General features: G+C 43.5%; 1 protein-coding gene across 1 annotated transcript in view; it reads left to right on the top strand.

The window, feature by feature from the left end:
- Positions 1–19,093, top strand: part of TICRR (TOPBP1 interacting checkpoint and replication regulator) — a 3,405,639-nt gene that overhangs the window by 640,608 nt on the left and 2,745,938 nt on the right. Inside the window, exon 6 of the mRNA XM_044078205.1 lies at positions 4,242–4,473. Coding sequence (XP_043934140.1) covers positions 4,242–4,473 — 232 coding nt within the window. The remainder of the gene's footprint in view (positions 1–4,241; positions 4,474–19,093) is intronic.

The following is a 19,093-nucleotide window of genomic DNA, read 5'->3' as shown; positions in this document are numbered from 1 at the left end:
CTTTGGTGACGAGACAGATCTTAGACCATTGGGGTCAACCATGCTGCTACTTTTTTGCTTCTCGAGTCAACCCCAAATGCAGCAATTACTTTGCCTTTATTCTCCTATCAGTGGAGCCACTTGGGGACGCTGTTGTTCACGATTGGCCTCGGAGTCTCCTCTATGCTTTACCCTCATATTTCCCTAATACTCAAAGTGTTAAAGAAAACTTGTCGCCTAAAGAGCTTTGTCATCCTCTTTGCCCCTTTTCTGGCCTAGTCACATGTGGTATTCCTTCCTAAGGTCTCATCTGAAGTATCCACTTTGGATACCGGATCCCATTCCAGATCTCATTTCCCACCCCTGGAGGCTTCCACTTCCCAATCTCTGGGCCCTTAGTCTAACTGCATGGTTTCTCCAGTTCCATTAATCCTTACACAGTCCAGGCTTCCTTCCCAGGTGAGGAACATTATTTTGGCTTTTCAAAAAACGTCTGCAAAGAAAGTGCATTCCAGATTTTCCATTGGGCCACAATGGAATTCTATGCCTTTTCAGGTCCTATTCCTTGTATCTTGCTGTTATCTCCCCGTTTTCAGGATGGGGCTTCTTTCTCTACCATTAAACTCCAGTTGGCTGCCGTTTCTAATTTTCATGTCAGCAATGAGCTTACTTTTTCTTCCAAGTTGTGCAAAGACTTAATGAAAGGAGTTTTCCTTGTTGGGCCTGCTCTTAAGGATCCATCACTTCCATGGGCTTTGACTTTGATGCTGCAGTCTCTGACACAAAAAACATTTGAATCTGCTAGTTCATGTGACATTAAATTTCTGTCGTGGAAGATGTCCCTTTTAGTAGTCATTACTTGTGCCAAGAGGGTCTCAGAACTACAGGTTCTGTGCATTAAGCCCCCATTTTATTTTTCACAAGGATAGGGAGTCTCAGAGAAGAAATCCTTCCTTTCTTCCCAAAGTGGTCTCTGAAGCAAATCTCAGTCAGTTCAACTACTGGTCGTCTTCTCGAATTACTTTAATAAAGAATACATCTTACATTCTTCAGATGTCCACAGACAGTTGTGTTTCTGTTTGAAAAGGACTGAGTAGGTTAGAAAGTCTGACCAACTCTGTAGCTTTCTCCCAGAACAGAAGGGGTCATTCAATTTCCAAAGTGACTATCTACAGGTGGATTGCTGGTTGTATTGCCTTCATTTATGCTAGTCTGAATTTAGAACTATCCGGACTAGTTAAGGACCACTCCACTACGTCTATTGGTACCTCATCGGCCTTCTTTGCTTGACTTTCCCTTGACATTTGTGCTGTTGTAACTTGGTCTACTTTTCATAGCTTCATTTTGCGCTACAAACTGGATTTGGTATCTAGGAGCAGGGCTTCCTTTGGCTCCTCCATGCTCCTGCATATCCTTCCTTGAGGCCTCCCAGGGTACATAGCAGCTGGGGACTCCGACCCACCTGTGAGGAATAATGACATGGATAGAGTCAGATAAATAGTTATGTACTTACCATAACTTGGCATCTGTGCTATCCAGTCTTGTCATTCCTCACATTCCTGTCCTCCTTCCCCCTTCCTTCTGGTAGGCCTGGTGAGGCTGAAGTGGGTTGGATCTGGCGAGAAGCTTTTTGACTTCTGTTGCAGATATGTTTCTGCATTTCAGCTATTTTAGTAGCCTCGATCTGAGGGTTATAAGGTAAGGGATTATTGGAAGGGGAGGGGCTTTGAGTGGTATCTGTCTGAAAAGTGACCGGCTCTGATCCGAGGTGGGATTCTAGACCCACCCGTGAGGAATAATGACACTGGATAGCACAGATGTTAAGTTATGGTAAGTATATAACTCTTTAACAAAAAAAAAAAAAAAAATTGTGTGTTTATATTTAATTCAGGAATGGGTTTTTATCAAAGTTGCAATTCTTTCTTTGCTGGTGAGCAGCAGGGTTACTTGAGCAGAAATGTAGGTTGATGGTGGTATCATGGTCCTATGATAAGGACAATGGTTAAATATGGGGAAGCTACGTACCAGTAAGCGTCAGCTTAGTTTTATTGTGAAATCATTTATGCCCACTTCATGACCTTGCATTTACTATCTGAGCCAACATGATTCATTCTGTAGCCCCAGGAAAAGATTTCATTCAGTTCCTGTTGTCTTCATCTGGCTACCTTGTGACTGTCTGAGAAGAGGCATTTGTGCATGATGTATTTATCTGTCTTATCTCTCTCTCTTTTTTTTTTTTTTGTCCAGTTTGTAAGACTGTAATCTACCAAGGCTGTACTTTAACGAGGGCATATGAGGTTGGCAAAACCTTGATGATGTTTACACTGGGTGAGGGCAAAAAAAACATACTGTAGTACAGTTCACAGGTGTTAATGTAGTGCTAGGGTGAACAGCTAAGCACAGGTTTTGGTAATGGGGCAACAGACTTCCAGCTGCGACATAGTACTTCAATCATCAGCATAGAAGGGTGGTCAGAAATGTCTGCAGTGAAAAAGCTATTTGCTTATATGGAGGAGGGTGATAACCTTTCCTAGCATTTCTTCTCTAAATGAGGTAATGAACAGCCATAATGAAAAAGCAAGACTGTGGAAATGAGCGAAGCAATGGTTAGATATGCAAGTGGTGAAAACCTGAGAGGTAGAAGAGAATTTGACTTGAGGAAATCAGCAACAGAACATGGATGCCAAAGTAACATCAAAGAGATGGCAAAGCACAGTGGCCGCAGATCATCATCATCTTTTTCTTCCGGCTGTTCCCGTTGGGGGTCGCCACAGTGGATCATCTGTTTTCATTTCTTCCTGTCTGCTGCATCTTTCTCTGTCACACCAACCACCTGCATGTCCTCTCTCACCACATCTATAAACCTTAACTTAGACCTTCCTCTTTTCCTCTTACCTGGCAGCTTCATCCTTAACATCCTTTTCCCAATATACCGAGCATCCCTCCTCAGCACATGTCCAAGCCAGCGTAATCTCGTCTCTCTGGCTTTGTGTCCAAACCGTCCAACCTGGGCTGACCCCCTAATATACTTATTCCTAATCCTGTCCACCCTCGTCACACCCATTGCAAATCTTAACATGTTTAACTCTGCCACGTCCAGCTCTGACTCCTGCCTTTGTCACTGCCACTGTCTCCAGCCCATATAACATAGCTGGTCTCTCTACCCTCTTGTAGAGACCTTCCCTTTCACTCTTACTGGTACTAGTCTGTCACAAATCACTCTTGACACACTTTACCACCCACTGTCCTGCCTGTACTCTTCTTCACCTCTCTTCCACACTCGCCAGTACTCTGAACTGTTGATCCCAATTATGTAACACCAGCAGGAAGTTTTGGTAGTATAAAGTTGCTGGCAGGGTGGGGGACGGGCATGGGAGACTGGACAGCAAATAGAGTTACTGATTTTTTTGTGTCAGACGGTAAAAAAGACCCTTTGCCAGCATGCGAAGGTTTAGTGGAGAAAACCTGGACAGGTTCCACTGGTGGAATTTTCAGTCATCAATCTCGCTGATGAAATTTGTGATTCGTGTAGCACCAGCCTTACTGTCAGATGTAGTCTGTTTTTTTGACTGGGTCACCACTACGATTGGTAGTTGATATCCAGTGGGTTTGATTTTGTGGGTCTCAAAGCCTGCTGCATTGTTCATATATGTTTTAGATTAATTTACTGTGCTGCGAGATTACACTGGTGTAAGTAGTTCTTTCTCCCTTGCCAGGTCTTAATTTTCCTGTTTGTGCAGCTGGCGTATTTGAGTTTGACTAATTCATTTAGCTGTTGATGGTAGTCTTGACTTTTCGTAGAAGCTGCAAAATAGGAATTATGAGAGAGAGCAAAGAGATCAGCCTCCAGAATGGTTAGTGAAATTAATTGGCTAAAATATGAAGATTACAAATAACAGATGTGTACTTAGTGGAGAGAGAGTGAAGGTGATGAGATATGGGTGCAAATGGGACTTGGATGGCAGATGACTCTCTGTCTCCATTAAACGGAAGGAGTGGTAAAACCCTGAAATCTATTTCCAGGAGAAAATGGAATGAAAGGTAATAATTCCGAGGTGCCTAGGATAGATTGAAAAGAAAAACAAAGGTGGAATAGGCAAAAGGACAGCTGCGTAAGGGGCTAGCTGCAACATTTGTATAAACTATATCACCTTTGAACTTCTAGCATCTGCATTTTTTATGTATATAGCCAATAGCTTTTCATCATCTTTATATATTGCCAGTAAGTCACTGTATTTTCCTTTCCTTTTTTAAATTTTCAGGTTGTTGATGTATCATGTGAAGGACTGACATTGTGCACTGGAGTTGTCACACCACTTTCTCCCAGTTTAGGATTTTTGGTATTAATCGACTCACAGCTGCCTGAGAATCTGGAAGAGCTTGTTTCAGGAAGCACAGAAGATGCAAGTTCGGAGCTGCCTGAAGTTGTCAGTAGTGTGCTAAATCACATTTATAACTTGATGGAGGAAGATGAGGAACTTTATGATTTCGGGGGTTGGTTGATTTTTGATTTTTAAATACGTTTTGGTCACTGGTCGACTCTTGAGGCTATGTGCGCATTTAAATAATTTGTAGTTTTAATTGTCCTAAGATGTTTCATTATGGCTGGTGAGAGACAGTTACTTGTTTGTAAACCTATAGATCTGTGTGTTCTTTATGACTTATAAATAAAAAGTTAGGCTGGGAGATGGTACTTGGCTTTGTGCTTGGAAGTAGTGGGCATATTGGTTTATCGTCCTATTGAAGTGGCTGATGTTAATGTTTGTTGTCTGATTTTCTTATTTTGAAGGTGTGAAGTTGAACAAGTTTGTGTGCAAGTGGTTAAATTTTTATTTGATGTTCTTGTTTCACTGTTGCAGTCATCACACTTGGGTTATCTGCCTGCAGGTAGCCCTGAGTTTGCCCGAATACCAGAGTCTTGGGATTTCTGCATCGGATGCTGTCGCTTCTTCCATGACATCAGGGGTTTGAAACAGTCAGCTGACGCCATTACATCAGTCTTTCTTGCTGAGAAGGAGCCCGAAGCAGAAGCAGTTTGCAAGTGCCAGTCGGCCGCTACCGGAAATTTTCATTTTTCGAGTCTCAAACTTGAAGTCTTCTAAAACTGAGTACCCCATTGGTGATTCTTGCTCTAACTGATGTCAGAAAAAGTTAACAATTGTCTTGCCTGTGGTAAGCAAATACCTCAGATTTTAATTTTTGCTGCATCACCTGCTTAAGCCCAGACCACGATATCCCTCGCTGTAGGTTTTGTGATTTGTTTAACGCCCGAACCATTCGTCGTCTTGCATTTTTTTTCTCAATTCTTTCACGCTCGTTCTCCGTATTCCGAAATGGCTTCGATAAGCCATCCGACTACCGCTCTTACGAAAAAAATGTAAAGATAGACAGACCGCATAGGTCCAAAACTGCCGACGACTCTTCCATTAAGCTAGTCGCCAGCCTACCGGTACTCAGTGAGGCGCCTTTGCAGGCCTCTGCTGAGACCCATTCGGAGTCTGGTATGCTAAGAGATGCTTCTTCAACTGTGGAACCTGCGGATGTCTCTACCTTAAATGGGTCTGGAGCCGTTGTGCAGACACTGGCTTCTGAGGGTGTATTCCAACCTACTGATGTTTGCATTAAACCAACAACTTCGTTTTTAGCTAAAACTACAGAGTTTCTCGGGCCCAGAGTACGCACTACATGTAGAAAACCGACGACCAAAGCGCATGCTCAAGCTCCCATGCCTCAAAAACAAATGCTTAGAATGGCTGAAGACCTTATTACCCTAATTAGGGGAAGCTAGCCTTCCCCTGCTAAAAGACAGAGGATCGAGTTTCATTCTGATTCTAGTGACCAGGACTCTTATGACTGTGACCCTTCTGATTACCAAGACATACCCTTATCAACCTATGAGGATTCAGATGCGGAGGAATCCATTCCTTTTGCCACCCCTCCAGAGGATTTTTCTTTTGGTGAAACCTTGCATACTTTGGGAATGCCAGGAATATCCTCAGTCAAAAAGAGACTCTGAGAATTTTTAGAGTTGCCTCAGCACAGGCCTCTAGCTATACCCCCTGTCCTGGATATTGTAGATGTCTTATTGGAATCCAGTCTTACTCCAGACATCTTACCACTGGCCCCTTGAAAACCTGACGGGTACTACAGAGTACCTGATTCTCACAAATTTCTCTAAGAATCCTACTGCGGATCCAGAGACCATTTCCCGGGGACCTAAAGGCATTAAGGCTACTACAGCCAAAAACCTTACCCCTTCTGACAAGGATTCCAGAGCTTTAGACCGATGAGGTAAGAAGTTATACACCTCTGCAACTCTTGCCATCAGGGCATTGAATTGCCAGTTTCACATGTTGAAGTACCAGCAACATATTATGGAATTAAACAAAAAATAGTGTTACTTCCAGATGGTGCAAAAAATAATTATTGCATTCTGCAAACCAAGTTAGTAGGCATACTGTGCAGTGTGGCTTTGCCCTAGAAGCATCTTGCAGGGCTTCAGTCATGGGGTCTGTACTGAGAAGGCATGCTTGGCTGAAGGAACAGACCTTGCCAGATCAAGTCAAATCAAAATTACTAGATGCTCCTTTAAATCAGTACCATTTGTTTGGTACCAAAGCAGAAAAAGTTCTTAAGATGGAAGAAAAAAGCTAAATCTATGCAAACTGTTAAAGAATTCTTACAAGTGCAACCACCTAGATTCAGTAGGCATTGGCCTTCTAAAAAACTGGTCCTTTCCAGCCCCTTCCAGGCCTTCTCAGTCCAAACCCAGGGGAAACAGACCACCCAGACTACAGTGTCAGGGTATGCAGAGATTTAAACAATGGAATGCTTCCACCTCTAAAACAGGGAGTGGTAAGCTGCTCTTTTATGGAAAAAGTTCACAATGACTTATCACTTATCCTTCCCAGCCCTGCCCAATTACTTGTACCCCTAGGAGGAAAACTTGCCCTTCATGCAAAAAACTTGATGTTCATTACTCAGGACCGATGGGTCCTAAACATTGTATCCCAGGGGTACAGATTCTGCTTCCACTCATTGCCAACCCCAAGCGGGTTTCCAGACCTTCCTCCAAACCAGTGGGCAGAGGCTCAAAAGTAGGTGCTTCCCCTGCCCAGTATCGGAGCTATTCAGCCTGTTCCAGTAGAACAAAGGTGGCAGGGCTCTTGGCGCCCAATCCTGGATCTGTCAGTCCTTAACACCTTTCTGGTGGTCCCAACTTTCAAGATGCTTACCCTGCAAGAGCTTCTCCCTATGGTAGCCAAGGATGCCGGGTTAGTCACTCTAGACTTAAAAGAAGCTTATCTGCACATCCCCATAAGGGAGTCAAGCAGGAAGTCTCCGCGCTTCAGGGCAGGCTCTGCGCACTTCCCTTTGGCTTATCTACTGTGCCCAGAGTATTCACAAAGTGCCTGGCTCCAGCCATTGCATATTGCAGGCAGAGAAATATCCAAATCTTCCCATACTTGGACGATTGCCTGATTCAGGCGGGACAGTCAGGAATTACTAGTTCAGCACCTGGCATTTATAAAAAGCCTTCTCGCTTCATTCGGATACACCACCAACGAAACAAAATCACAACTGGTGCCCAATCAAAAGATTGTATTCCTGGGAGCGAACTTGGATACAATTTCCCAGTTGGCATTTCTCTCTCCAGAAAAACGGGTCTATCTAACAAACGGCTTCAAACAACTGGCTACCAGAACCCAGCTATCTGCAAGGAAAATACTGCAAGCCCTAGGGTTCATGGCCTCATGTATTCTGCTAATATCATATGCAAGACTGCATATGAGGAAACTTCAGTGATACTTAAAAGTCTTTGGTGCCAACATTCTCAGGAACTGGAAGCAATCATTCCTTATGTAAGGACAGAGTTCCTTTGGTGAGCAGAAGCATGCAACCTCAACAAGGGACTGCCTTTCACTCACCCCCCCCAGCTGCCCAAACCCTGGCAACAGATGCATCAGACTGTGCACGGGGAGCTCGCATTGCAGGCAAATGCATTCAGGGACACTGGAGCCCAGGCCAAATTGTCCTGCACATCAGTCACAGAGAGATGCTAGCTGTACAGAATGCTCTAACAGCCTTCAAATACCTAATCCTTCCAGGACAGCTGCTGATAAAAGCAGACAACACCACAATTATGTGGTACCTAAACAAGCAGGTTAAACATAGCCCTGTGGAACACAGCCTTGATCAACCAAGTGCATCTGAAAGCTCAGTTCCTGCCAGGCAAGCAAAATTCACTGGCAGACTACTTAAGTAGAAATCTCCTAGACCCACATGAGTGGAAATTGGAGCCTAGCACTTTTAAACTTCTAATCCAGAGGTGGGGGGCACCTTTCTCTCCCCCGAGAATCACCAGTTGAGCAAATTCTGCACCAGAAACCCTCACAGTAGGGCCTGGAAGGTGGATGTCCTATCCTTCTAATGGGAAAACCTCTCAATTTATGCCTTTCCCCCTCCTCTCAAAAGGTGCTACTCAAGATCAAACAGGACAGGCCAAGGGCAAATCATATTGCCCCAGACTGGCTATGTCAGCACTGGTACCCTCTCTTATGCAGTCTGACAACAGTGCCACCCTGGCACCTTCACCAGACTCCTACCCTGCTGTCTCAGCAGGAGGGACAGATTTTGCATCCACAGTTCATAGGTTCATACTAGGCTATCTGCCCTAGGGCATTTATAAGTCTAGCCAGAATGTGTTTGGCTTTCGCCACCCATTTTAAATTTATTTTGCTATGCCCTTTTTCGAGGTTAGTATACTGTGCCTCTGTCTAACAGTGACACAGAAGTGATACCCGGAGTAAACCTACGATCTCCCATCCACTCATCAAGATTCCTCTTGAAGAGAGTCAATGTGGGACTCTGCCTAACCTGGACTGGGATTTTATTCCAGCGTGAAGGGAGCCTCTAGGTTATGAATCTGTCCCTCCAGCATGTCCTATTTATTTCAGTGCTGAGGTTCAAGTCTCTCGAGGCAGTAGCTCGATGGGATTTGGATTTTCTGAGGTGCAGCGTGTCCATTAATTCCGGGTTGGACATGGCTTTATACGTCAGGCACAGATCGCCTCTGAGCAGGTGGTATGCCACTGAGTAGAGCTGGAGTTTCTTTAACCGGGCAGCATATGGCATCTGTTTGAGCCCTTTGATCCTCTTGGTGAGGTACTTTTGGGGTCTTTCCAGTTGCTGCAGGTGTCTGGTAAGGTACATCCCAAAAGATGCATTGTACTCAATTATGGGCCTGATGAGGGATGAGTAAAGAGGCACGATGACCTCCCCTGATCTAGATGTGAATCCCTTCATGATTAGGTGGGCTATATAAAATGTTTTTCTAACCACTTTGGCCACGTGGTTGTCAAGTGAGAGATTGCTATCAATTTGGGTCCCCAGGTCCCTAATTACTTCTTCTGTACTTAATGGATTACCACCTATGTGGTAATTTGTGGGCACTTTGTTTTTGCCAAAGGGGATGACTATACACTTTGGCATTTAGCTTGAGGCCATGGCTCTGGCACCAGTTGTCTGTTTCTATGAGGCCCTTTTGGAGGATGCTTGTGTTGGCTGGAGAGTCGATTATGGCGCCCAGTTTTGCAGTCATCCGTGAACTTGGTCAGCCGCAGTCCTTCTGTGTTGGCCTGTACCTCTGAGAAATGTATACCGAACAAGAGAGGTCCCAGGACTGAGCCTTGTGGGACACCACATGTAACTGGTTTGGAGTCTGACATGGCTCCAGCAATTCTAACCATGTGGGTTCTGTCCTTGAGCCAGTTTGCAATCCATCTAGTGACACAGGGGTTTATGTTTAAGCTGGTGAGCTTATCTATAATGCCCGAGTGGGTATTGTATCGAAGGCTTTTGCGAGGTCCAGGTAGGCTGTGTGGACCACCTTCCCCTCGTCAATGGCCTTGGTGACTGTTTCAAAGAAATCAACCAGGTTTAAGAGGCAGGATCTGCCCTTAAAGCCGAACTGGGTAGGATCCAGTGTCTGTAGGTCCCCAATATCTTTATTTATGAGGTCCATAATGATTCGTTCCATAGCTTTGCAGACCAAGCTAGTCAGGCTTATAGTATAGTTTCCAGGATCCGTTGAGGCACCACCTTTATGCAAACCCTAACCCGTCCTTTATTCTTAAGGTGGTGTTCAGTGTGGCTCTAAACCAATCCATCCATTTGCCAACCTTCTTCCCTAATCCTCAGAATAAAGGGGAAAGGGTCCTGCACTCCTTGGATGTGCACAGACAGCTTAGGCTTTACCTTGATAGGACTAAACCTTTCGGAAAATCTGTCCAGCTGCTAGTCAGCTTTGTTGCAGGGGCAGAGGGCAGGGCCATTTCAATAAAAAAGCTTTTCCAAATGGATAGCACATTGCATCCATTTCTGCTACAAGCACCAGGGTAAACCTACCCCACAGGGGGATCAAACCACATTCCACTAGGGCTACTTCCACCTCTACAGTATTTCTCAGAGGAGTCCCTACCAGGGAAATTCTGGAAGCTGCAACCTGGATTTCTGTTCACACCTTCACCAAGCATTACCACTTAACTATTTTTTCTAAATCCAAAGCTGGATTTGCTACAGTAGTCTTACAAGGCCTGCTAGCCAGCCCTAACACTTCTTGACTACATCCACCCTTCCTCAACTTTAGGAATCGACCCAAGTGTGATGACTGCAACAGTGAAACACGAAGAACATGGTGCAGTTGTGTACACTTACCATAAATGTAGATATTAGAGTGTATTCACTGCTGCAGTTCTGGTTTCCCTCCCTCCATCCCCCTGGATTTCTCTACCCTTTCTACCTCTCCTCTCTATGGCTATTTTTAATAGCAGTGGTATTTACTTTTTATGGGTGGTGTTCCACACCATATGCTAGCTTCCTATTTGGGGACTCCTGACATTTGGGGCAAGAAAAACTGATGTAATGGCGTTTGCTGCCTGTTTTATATCCCTGATGACCTGACGTCATGGAAGAAGTGACAGCATCCGATGCAGAAATCCCAATACTCTTGTATTCGGGCCAACAGAGCTACCTGCAGGCAGATAACCCACGTGTGATGACTGCAATAGTGAATGCATTCTAACATCTACATTTATTGTAAGTGTACACAACTGTACTTTCTGATTGTTTACCTTGATCCTGAGCTGTAGAGACCAAAAAAGCAAACAAAAATTTGTACTTGTAAATATTCATTTGCAGCTCCTATATGAACTATTGAAATGTATGGTTTGGGGCACTCATTTTATCCTATAAATTGTTTTCAGCTGCTCGGCTAGTTTGCATATTTAAGTGCTTGCTTCACTGGTATTTTGTCATATCTGTTGAAGTCATTAACTGCCATGTCAACTGCTTTGTTTGTACTTTTTCATGCCATGTGCCTTCAGTTTTGCATTCCATTCCCCTATCATTTGCCGAAGTTCCTCAAGAGCATATGTTTGGATGCTCCCAGAAAGCACAGTTGGAAGACTAAGCATTTATCCTGTCTTTGTAGCCCTTCTTAGCAGGGGAGTAAGGAGGGTTGGTTTAATTTTGCTAAAGGTCTGTTCCTAGCCCTTCCAGTTTTTTTTAGTCATTCTTGCTTGCTTCTTCCTTTTCAACCTGTTAAGCAGAAGAGAGTTTGCTCCTCTTCTGAAGAAGAGACTTAACTTTTATAATGAAAGATTGGATTGTGCTTTTAAAATTCCTCCCCCTTAGAGGTTATAGGTTTGAAATCTGAGACTGAGTAGACCTTGTCTTCAGACTCACCAAATATGGAAATGTCCTTTAGCACCACAGCAGAAGCAAAAGACTTTTTCAAATGGGAGGGCTAAGAAGCGTCTGTCAAAAAAATTATTATGAAAAGTTATGAACTACTCAGTATGGAGTCCTCTAAATCTGTAACTGTCTCTCCAGATGTTCATCGTGTTTCACTGTTGTAGTCATCACTGTAGGGTTCTCCCTGCTGGCAGGCAGTCCTCGGTTGGCCAGAATCCCAAAGTCTGGGTCCGGCGTCGGCTGTTCAGTCATGCTCCCTGACGTCAGTGCGCCAGGAGTACAAAGCTGCCAGCCGACGCCATGTTCTCCAGTCTTTCTTGCTGTGCGGTGAAATCAGTTCGCAAGTGCCAGTCGGCTGACTCCTGATATTTTCTCGTGCTTCAGTCCGAAGACTTACTTACTTCTACTCAAAGCGAAGTACCCCGTTGGGGAAACTTTTTTCTTGCTCCAGTCCGATGTCAGAAAAAGTTAATAATTGCATTTCTTGTGGGAAGCAAATACCTCATAAGGATTTCCATTCTTACTGTATTCCTTGTTTAGGCCCTGACCACAACGTAGGTAGTTGTCGGTTTTGTGCTAGATTTAACCAACGTACGATTAAGTGAAGGTACGATTTTGCTTTTCACTACTTTGGTAGTCGATTTAATTATAAAATGTCGTCGGACACTCTTCCGACTACCGGAGTTCACAAACGATGCAAGGATAAGGACAGGCCTCCGAGGTCCAAATCAGACTATGTTTTACAAGCAGAGCCAGCTTCTGGTTCAGCCGTAGTCAGTGAGGTGCTTTTGCAGCCCCTGTCGTCGGCCATTTCAGAACCAATTGCCGAAACGGACTCCCACAAGGAGCCAAGTAGGCCTTTGAGCACTTCAGCTGCAGGACCTTCGGACAATGCTCCCTCGGATGGGTCCGTAGCCGCTGTGCAGGTACTGGCTTCCGAGGGGGTTTTCAGGCCTACACAGCTTCTGATAAAGGCAAAGCCAAAGATAAAGGCAAAAACTCCTTCTAAATCCAAGACACCAGCCCAGGCCTCTTCTGATCCAGGGCCCAAATCTCAAAAACAACTACTTAAAATGGCGGAGGACTTGCTTACCATGATTAGGGGTTCACATCCCCCTCCAGACAAAAGGCCTAGGCAAGAATTGGATTATGATTCTTCTGATCAGGCATCTTTTTCTTCAGTGTCTTCCTCTGACCAGGATTATTCTTTCCCTCCTTATGAGGATTCTGGTGCTGAGGAATCCATTCCTTCAGCTCCCCCCCCCTGAGGATTTTTCATTTGGGGACACTTTACATGAAATGAGGGAACATTTTCACTGGGAAGGACAGGAGTACTCGGAATCTAAGAGAAGACTTGGGGGATTTCTTTCTTCCCCAACATAGACCCCTGGCTATTCCTCCTATTTTGGATATTGTGGATTATGCCTTTTCTGAGGCTAATTTAACGCTGGACTTCTTTCCTCCAGCCCCTGCTAAGCCCGACAGATATTGCAGGGTCCCTGATTCCCACCAGTTCCTTTACAAGAATCCTACTGCTGATCCAGAAACCATTTCTCAGGGTCCTAAGGGGGTTAAGGCCGCTTCTGCTAAAAACCCTATTCTGACAGATAAGGATTCAAGAGCTTTGGAGAGATGGGGCAAAAAAGTGTACACTTCTGCTACTTTATCTATTAGGGCTTTAAACTGTCAATTTCATATGCTAAAATATCAGGAATTTCTACTGTCTGTTATGAAACAAAAGCTAGCTACCATCTCTGCATGTGCAGATAATAAGGAATTACATGATTTGATACATGCCACTGAACAAGTGGGGAAGCATGGTTTACACTGTGGTTTTGATGCCTTGGAGGCTTCTTGCAGGGCTGCTGCCTCTGGCACAGTCATTAGAAGGCATGCTTGGTTAAAGGAACAAACCTTACCTGATCAAGTGAAAGCAGTTACTGGATGCTCCTGTTCAACATAATGCAAAATCCATGCAAACGGTTAAGGATTTCTTACAAGTTCAGCCCCCAAGATTTAGTAGAAATTGGCCAACAAAAAATTGGTCCTTTCCCAACTCGGACAGGCCTCAGAGCGGTAGATATAGGCGCTCCAGAGGGGAGGGCCCAAGCACAGACTTCTTACAGACCAAGACAGTGGACTGCTTCCACCCCCCAGGGGTGGAGAGGACAGACCTCAATCTTATAGAAAACAGGCTCGATGACTCCCCCTGCAGGGCTACAGGAACTTCTCTCCTGGAAGCCCCTCTCGGAGGAAAACTCTCTCTATTTCAGCAAAATTGGACTTACATAACCCAAGACAGGTGGGTTCTGGATGTAGTTTCAAGAGGTTACAAATTCCACTTTCATACCTTACCAAAACCAAACGGATGGCCAGACCTACCAAAACACCAATGGTCAGAGGCCTTAAACCAGGTGGGATCCCTCATGGCTATGAGGGCCATAGAACTGGTTCCACAATCAGAAACTGGGCAATGCTTTTACTCAAGACTCTTTGTAGTTCCCAGAAAGCAAAATTCATGGAGACCCATCCTGGATCTGTCGGTCTTAAACACTTTCCTGGAGATACCAAAATTCAAGATGCTTACTCTGCAGCAGCTCCTGCCAATGTTTAACAAAAATGCATGGATGGTAACATTGGATTTAAAGGAGGCTTACTTGCACATCCCTATCAGACAGGAGTGCAGAAAATACCTCGGGTTCAAGGCAGGCTCTCATCATTACTAATTCTCTGCGCTGCCCTTTGGCTTGTCTATTGCAGACTCAAGGGAATTCAAATTTACCCTTATCTGGACGACTGCCTTATTCAAGCAGACGGCAAGGATGTCTTACTCCAGCATCTAGAATTTGTCCAAAATCTTTTCAAGTACCTGGGATTCACTGTGAACATAAAGTCAAATTTGACACCCACATAACAGATAACTTTTCTGGGTGCTCTACTAAACACAACAACCCAGATGGCATTCCTGACATCCGAAAAACAACTACAGCTGCCTTCAACTTTCAAAACCTTGGCATCTCTAACTCAGCTGACGGCAAGGAAATTCCTGCAGGCATTGGGTTACATGGCCTCCTGCATCCTTCTCATACCATATGCAAGACTACATATGAGAAAAATTCAATGGTACCTAAAAGTATATGGTCCCAATATTGCCACAGTCTAGAGAGACAGATTTCCGTCCTACCTTGTCTACAAAAGGAATTCCTTTGGTGGACCAAGGTATGTCTTCACAACAAAGGGAAAGCCTTCAGTTTGCCTCCAGCCAGCCAAGCGTTAACCACGGACGCCTCGGATTACGCATGGGGAGCCCACTTGCAGGGAAAAGGTCTGCAAGGTTTTTGGACAGAGGATCAGAAGCACCTACATATCAATTTAAAAGAGATGTTAGCTGATTAGAACGCTCTTGGCTTTCAGGGATCTTCTACAACCAGGACAACTCCTGATACGAACAGACAACACCGCAGTTATGTGATGCATAAACAAGCAAGGGGGTTCACACTCTTACCCCCTTTGCAGACTAGCCATGACTCTATGGAACACAGCTCTAGCTTGCAAAGTGGATCTACAAGCTCAGTTCCTGACAGGGAAACAAAATATTCTGGCACACAGCCTGAACAGGAACCTGTCAGACCCACACGAATGGATGCTGGACACCCAAATATTCAAGATGATTACAGAAGCCTGGGGCTGCCCGGGCATCGATCTATTTGCATCCCCCCTCAACCACCACTTGCAGATTTTTTGCACAAGGACATTTCACAAGCTAGCATGGAAAGTGGATGCACTATCATTCAGTTGGAGTAACCTCTCTGGGTATGCTTTTCCACCACTACCTCCTCTTCCACTGGTGTTATTAAAGATCAAACAGGACAAGCCCAAGATGATGATTTTACTGGCTCCAAATTGGCTTCGACAATTTTGGTACCCAACACTGATGAATCTTTCCCAGGAGCCTCCTTGGGTTTTACCTCAGATTCCAAGTCTTTTGTCCCAACACCAGGGCCAGGTTCTGCACTCTCATGTCAAAACTCGCAGCCTGGCGAATTCAGGGTCTATGATTAATCCTTTCCTTCCCAAACAGAAGGCCTAGCACTAGAAAATCTTATGCAGGGAAATGGAAAAGATTTTGCACCTGGATGCATGCTCAGGATTCGGATCTCCTCATTCCTAATATCCCTCTGATTTTACTTTACCTGACAGACCTGCTACATAAGGGTTTATCCTTCTCTTCCATAAAAATACATGCCTCTGCTATCTCTGCACATTACAATACAGATCCTCCAATCTTTTCCCATCCATTTCTGAAACAATTTCTCAGAGGAGCAAAGAATTTAAGGCCCCTTAGGACACCACCCATTCCTGCCTGGGACCTCAACTATGGTCTGGAAAAACTCACTCTGCCTCCTTTTGAGCCTGCTGCCACATCTGATATCAAGTACTTATCATGGAAGACAGCTATCCTGCTGGCTTTGACTTCAGCCAGGAGAGTCTCGGAGTTGAAAGCACTCATGGCTGTGGAACCTTGTATTATTTTTCACCAAGATAGGGTGTCTTTAAGGACTAATCCTACTTTCATGCCTAAAGTGGTTTCCAAAGTGGCTTTAAATCAAACTATCCACCTACCAACTTTTTTCTCTAATCCTCAAAATAAGGGGAAAAGGATCTTGCATTCCTTGGATGTACACAGACAACTTTGTTTTTACCTGGACAGAACCAAGAACATCAGGAAAACAGAGCAACTGTTTGTTTATTATGCAACAAATTCCCAAGGCAAAGCTATTTCAAAACAGGCCATTTCAAAATGGATTGCTCATGGAATCAAATTTTGTTACTCTCACCATGGAAAGCAAATCCCAGGAAATATTAGGACTCACTCTACCAGAGCTGCTGCTACTTCAGCTGCCTTCCTCAGGGGAGTACCTACCAAAGACATTTTGGAAGCTGCAACTTGGAGTTCGGTGCATACTTTCTCTAAGCACTATAATCTACCGCTTTACTCTAAGTCTAGGGCAGGCTTTGCATCGGCAGTCTGGCAGGGCCTACTAGCCGCCCCTTCTACTCTGAGCACCACCCTTTATTTCAGCTTTGGGATTCAACCCTACAGTGATGACTAACAGTGAAACACGATGAACATAGTATAGTTGTGTACACTTACCATAAATGTTGATGTTAGAGCGTCTTCACTGTTGCAGTCTGGGTTACCCTTCCTCCTGTCCCCTCTTATTCTTTTTTTAGTGTGGTTTCCTACTTCACCCTTCTGAGGTGCATTTGCTTCAGGGTATGGGGTTTGATGTATGTTGCTTTTTTGCTTTACTAATGGCCTTTATTTTTGGGCACCTGACATCTGGGGCAAGAAAAACTGGAGAACATGGCGTCGGCTGGCAGCTTTGTACTCCTGGCACACTGACGTCAGGGAGCATGACTGAACAGCCGACGCCGGACCCAGACTTTGGGATTCTGGCTGACCGAGGACTGCCTGCTGGCAGGGAGAACCGTACAATGATGACTGCAACAGTGAAGACTCTCCAACATCTACATTTATGGTAAGTTTACACAACTGTACTTTACAGAAGCTTTGGAAGATGTATTCTGCTGCATTGTCACCAGATTTCCAACCTCTTGCTCCCCAAAAGAATGACAGGCTTCATAGGGTCCCAGGTGTTTACTTACTTTAAAAATAAATAAATAAAAATAAGTTAAAAGAAAAACTGACACTGTCATTATTTCTTTGTATGCAGAGAAATAGGGACAGGAAAGCATTTGACAGGTTTGGGGGGGGGGGGGGGTCCGTATTTTTTCCACCTTAGTTTTCAGGGCTGTAAATTGTCAGACTTGTATGTCTAGGTATTTTTTTGTTTTGTTTGTTTGTTGCCCAAACTTTAGCAAATCTTCCAAATTGTGATGTAAAATAGTGTTATGGAAATCCTTAATTCCGCATTTCAGGTGACTAATCACATGATTGAATGTAAGTCCACAAAACCAAACGAAACCAAGAAGTACACACAAAAGCTCAAGACTTCACAAACAGGTGCTGGATTTATTTTTCAGACTAAGTGCTTTCGTTCCAAAAAGCATTTACAAGGAACTTCATCAGACAATTACAAAAAAATGACTGCCTGGTTAAAAACTTTTAAAGCATGACATCACTTCCTGACTCTTATTTAAAAGCACAGTGTCTTATTTACACATAAGATGTGATTTAAAAGAATATACATTAAGAAAAAGTGGAACATGTAAATGTGCATGAATAGTAAAACATGAACCCTGACCTTCAAAACTATGAAGTATGTTTAAAAACAAACTCAAAAAATGTGTATTCATACTATTTACATACACATGAATTTTCTGGCTTAATAATCCTTCAGAAAATGCATCCTGTCTCAAAACACATTTTTCTACTAACTTTCTATGGTTATAGCAGCAATATTTTAAACTTTTCCCTTGCTGTGACTTCTCTAACCTGAAGCCACTATATAATAGAGTTTCAGCTCCATGCCCTTCAGAAAATTGTGTACTAGTGCAAAACACATTATTCTAACAACTTTAACTATATAACAAGACATAGTTTACATTTTGTCCCTGAAGTTATTCCTCCAACTTGAAATCACTAGATAATGAGAGAGACATTTAAGTTTCAGACTTCATATCATTCATACTGTTTATATACATATGAAATTCTCACTAAAAATGAACTAGTATAAGTAATTCTATCTATTCAGGACTTTCAATTTTAAAATACCGGCTATAGACATGCTGTCATTTAGTCCAGGCCAGTGTACTGAATTTAAATGGATCTGCCAGCTCAATTCATTCCTGTCAAGGAGATATGGTCATGCACCCCCCATGTGATGGATTAACTACATCTAAAACTATAAACTTCAAACTGTGGTTAGGATATTGTATGATGTGTTTAGCTAATGCATTGGTTTCACAATGGTCTCTAATATTTCTTAAATGTTCGCCAGTTATATGTTTGAGCTTACACTCAGTTTTGCCTATGTAAAAACAAGGGCATAATTCACATATAGCACAATGTACGACTTTCTCAGTAAAGCAACAGTACCTGTGTCTAATTTTTATTCTCATCCCCTTAATACTTATTTCATTGACTTCCAATATATAGGGACAGAATTTACATGATCCACATTTATACATGTAACCAGCCTTATTTGTTTTACCTTGGTGTTCTAATAAAGATTTGATGTTGCCTTTTCTAAAAACACAGACTGGCTTTTCTCCAGTTATTCCTCTTATATTAATGTCACCTATCAAAAGTGGCCAACTCTTTTCTAAAATAGCTTTTATATAATATGCATCAGTTGAAAACATTGTGATAAAACAAGTTTTATAATTATTCTTA

Source organism: Protopterus annectens, chromosome 7.part0, assembly GCF_019279795.1.
Source record: "Protopterus annectens isolate FY-2018-M chromosome 7.part0, PAN1.0, whole genome shotgun sequence".
Lineage (NCBI taxonomy): Eukaryota > Metazoa > Chordata > Ceratodontiformes > Protopteridae > Protopterus > Protopterus annectens.
This window is presented reverse-complemented; position numbering and strand designations above follow the sequence as displayed.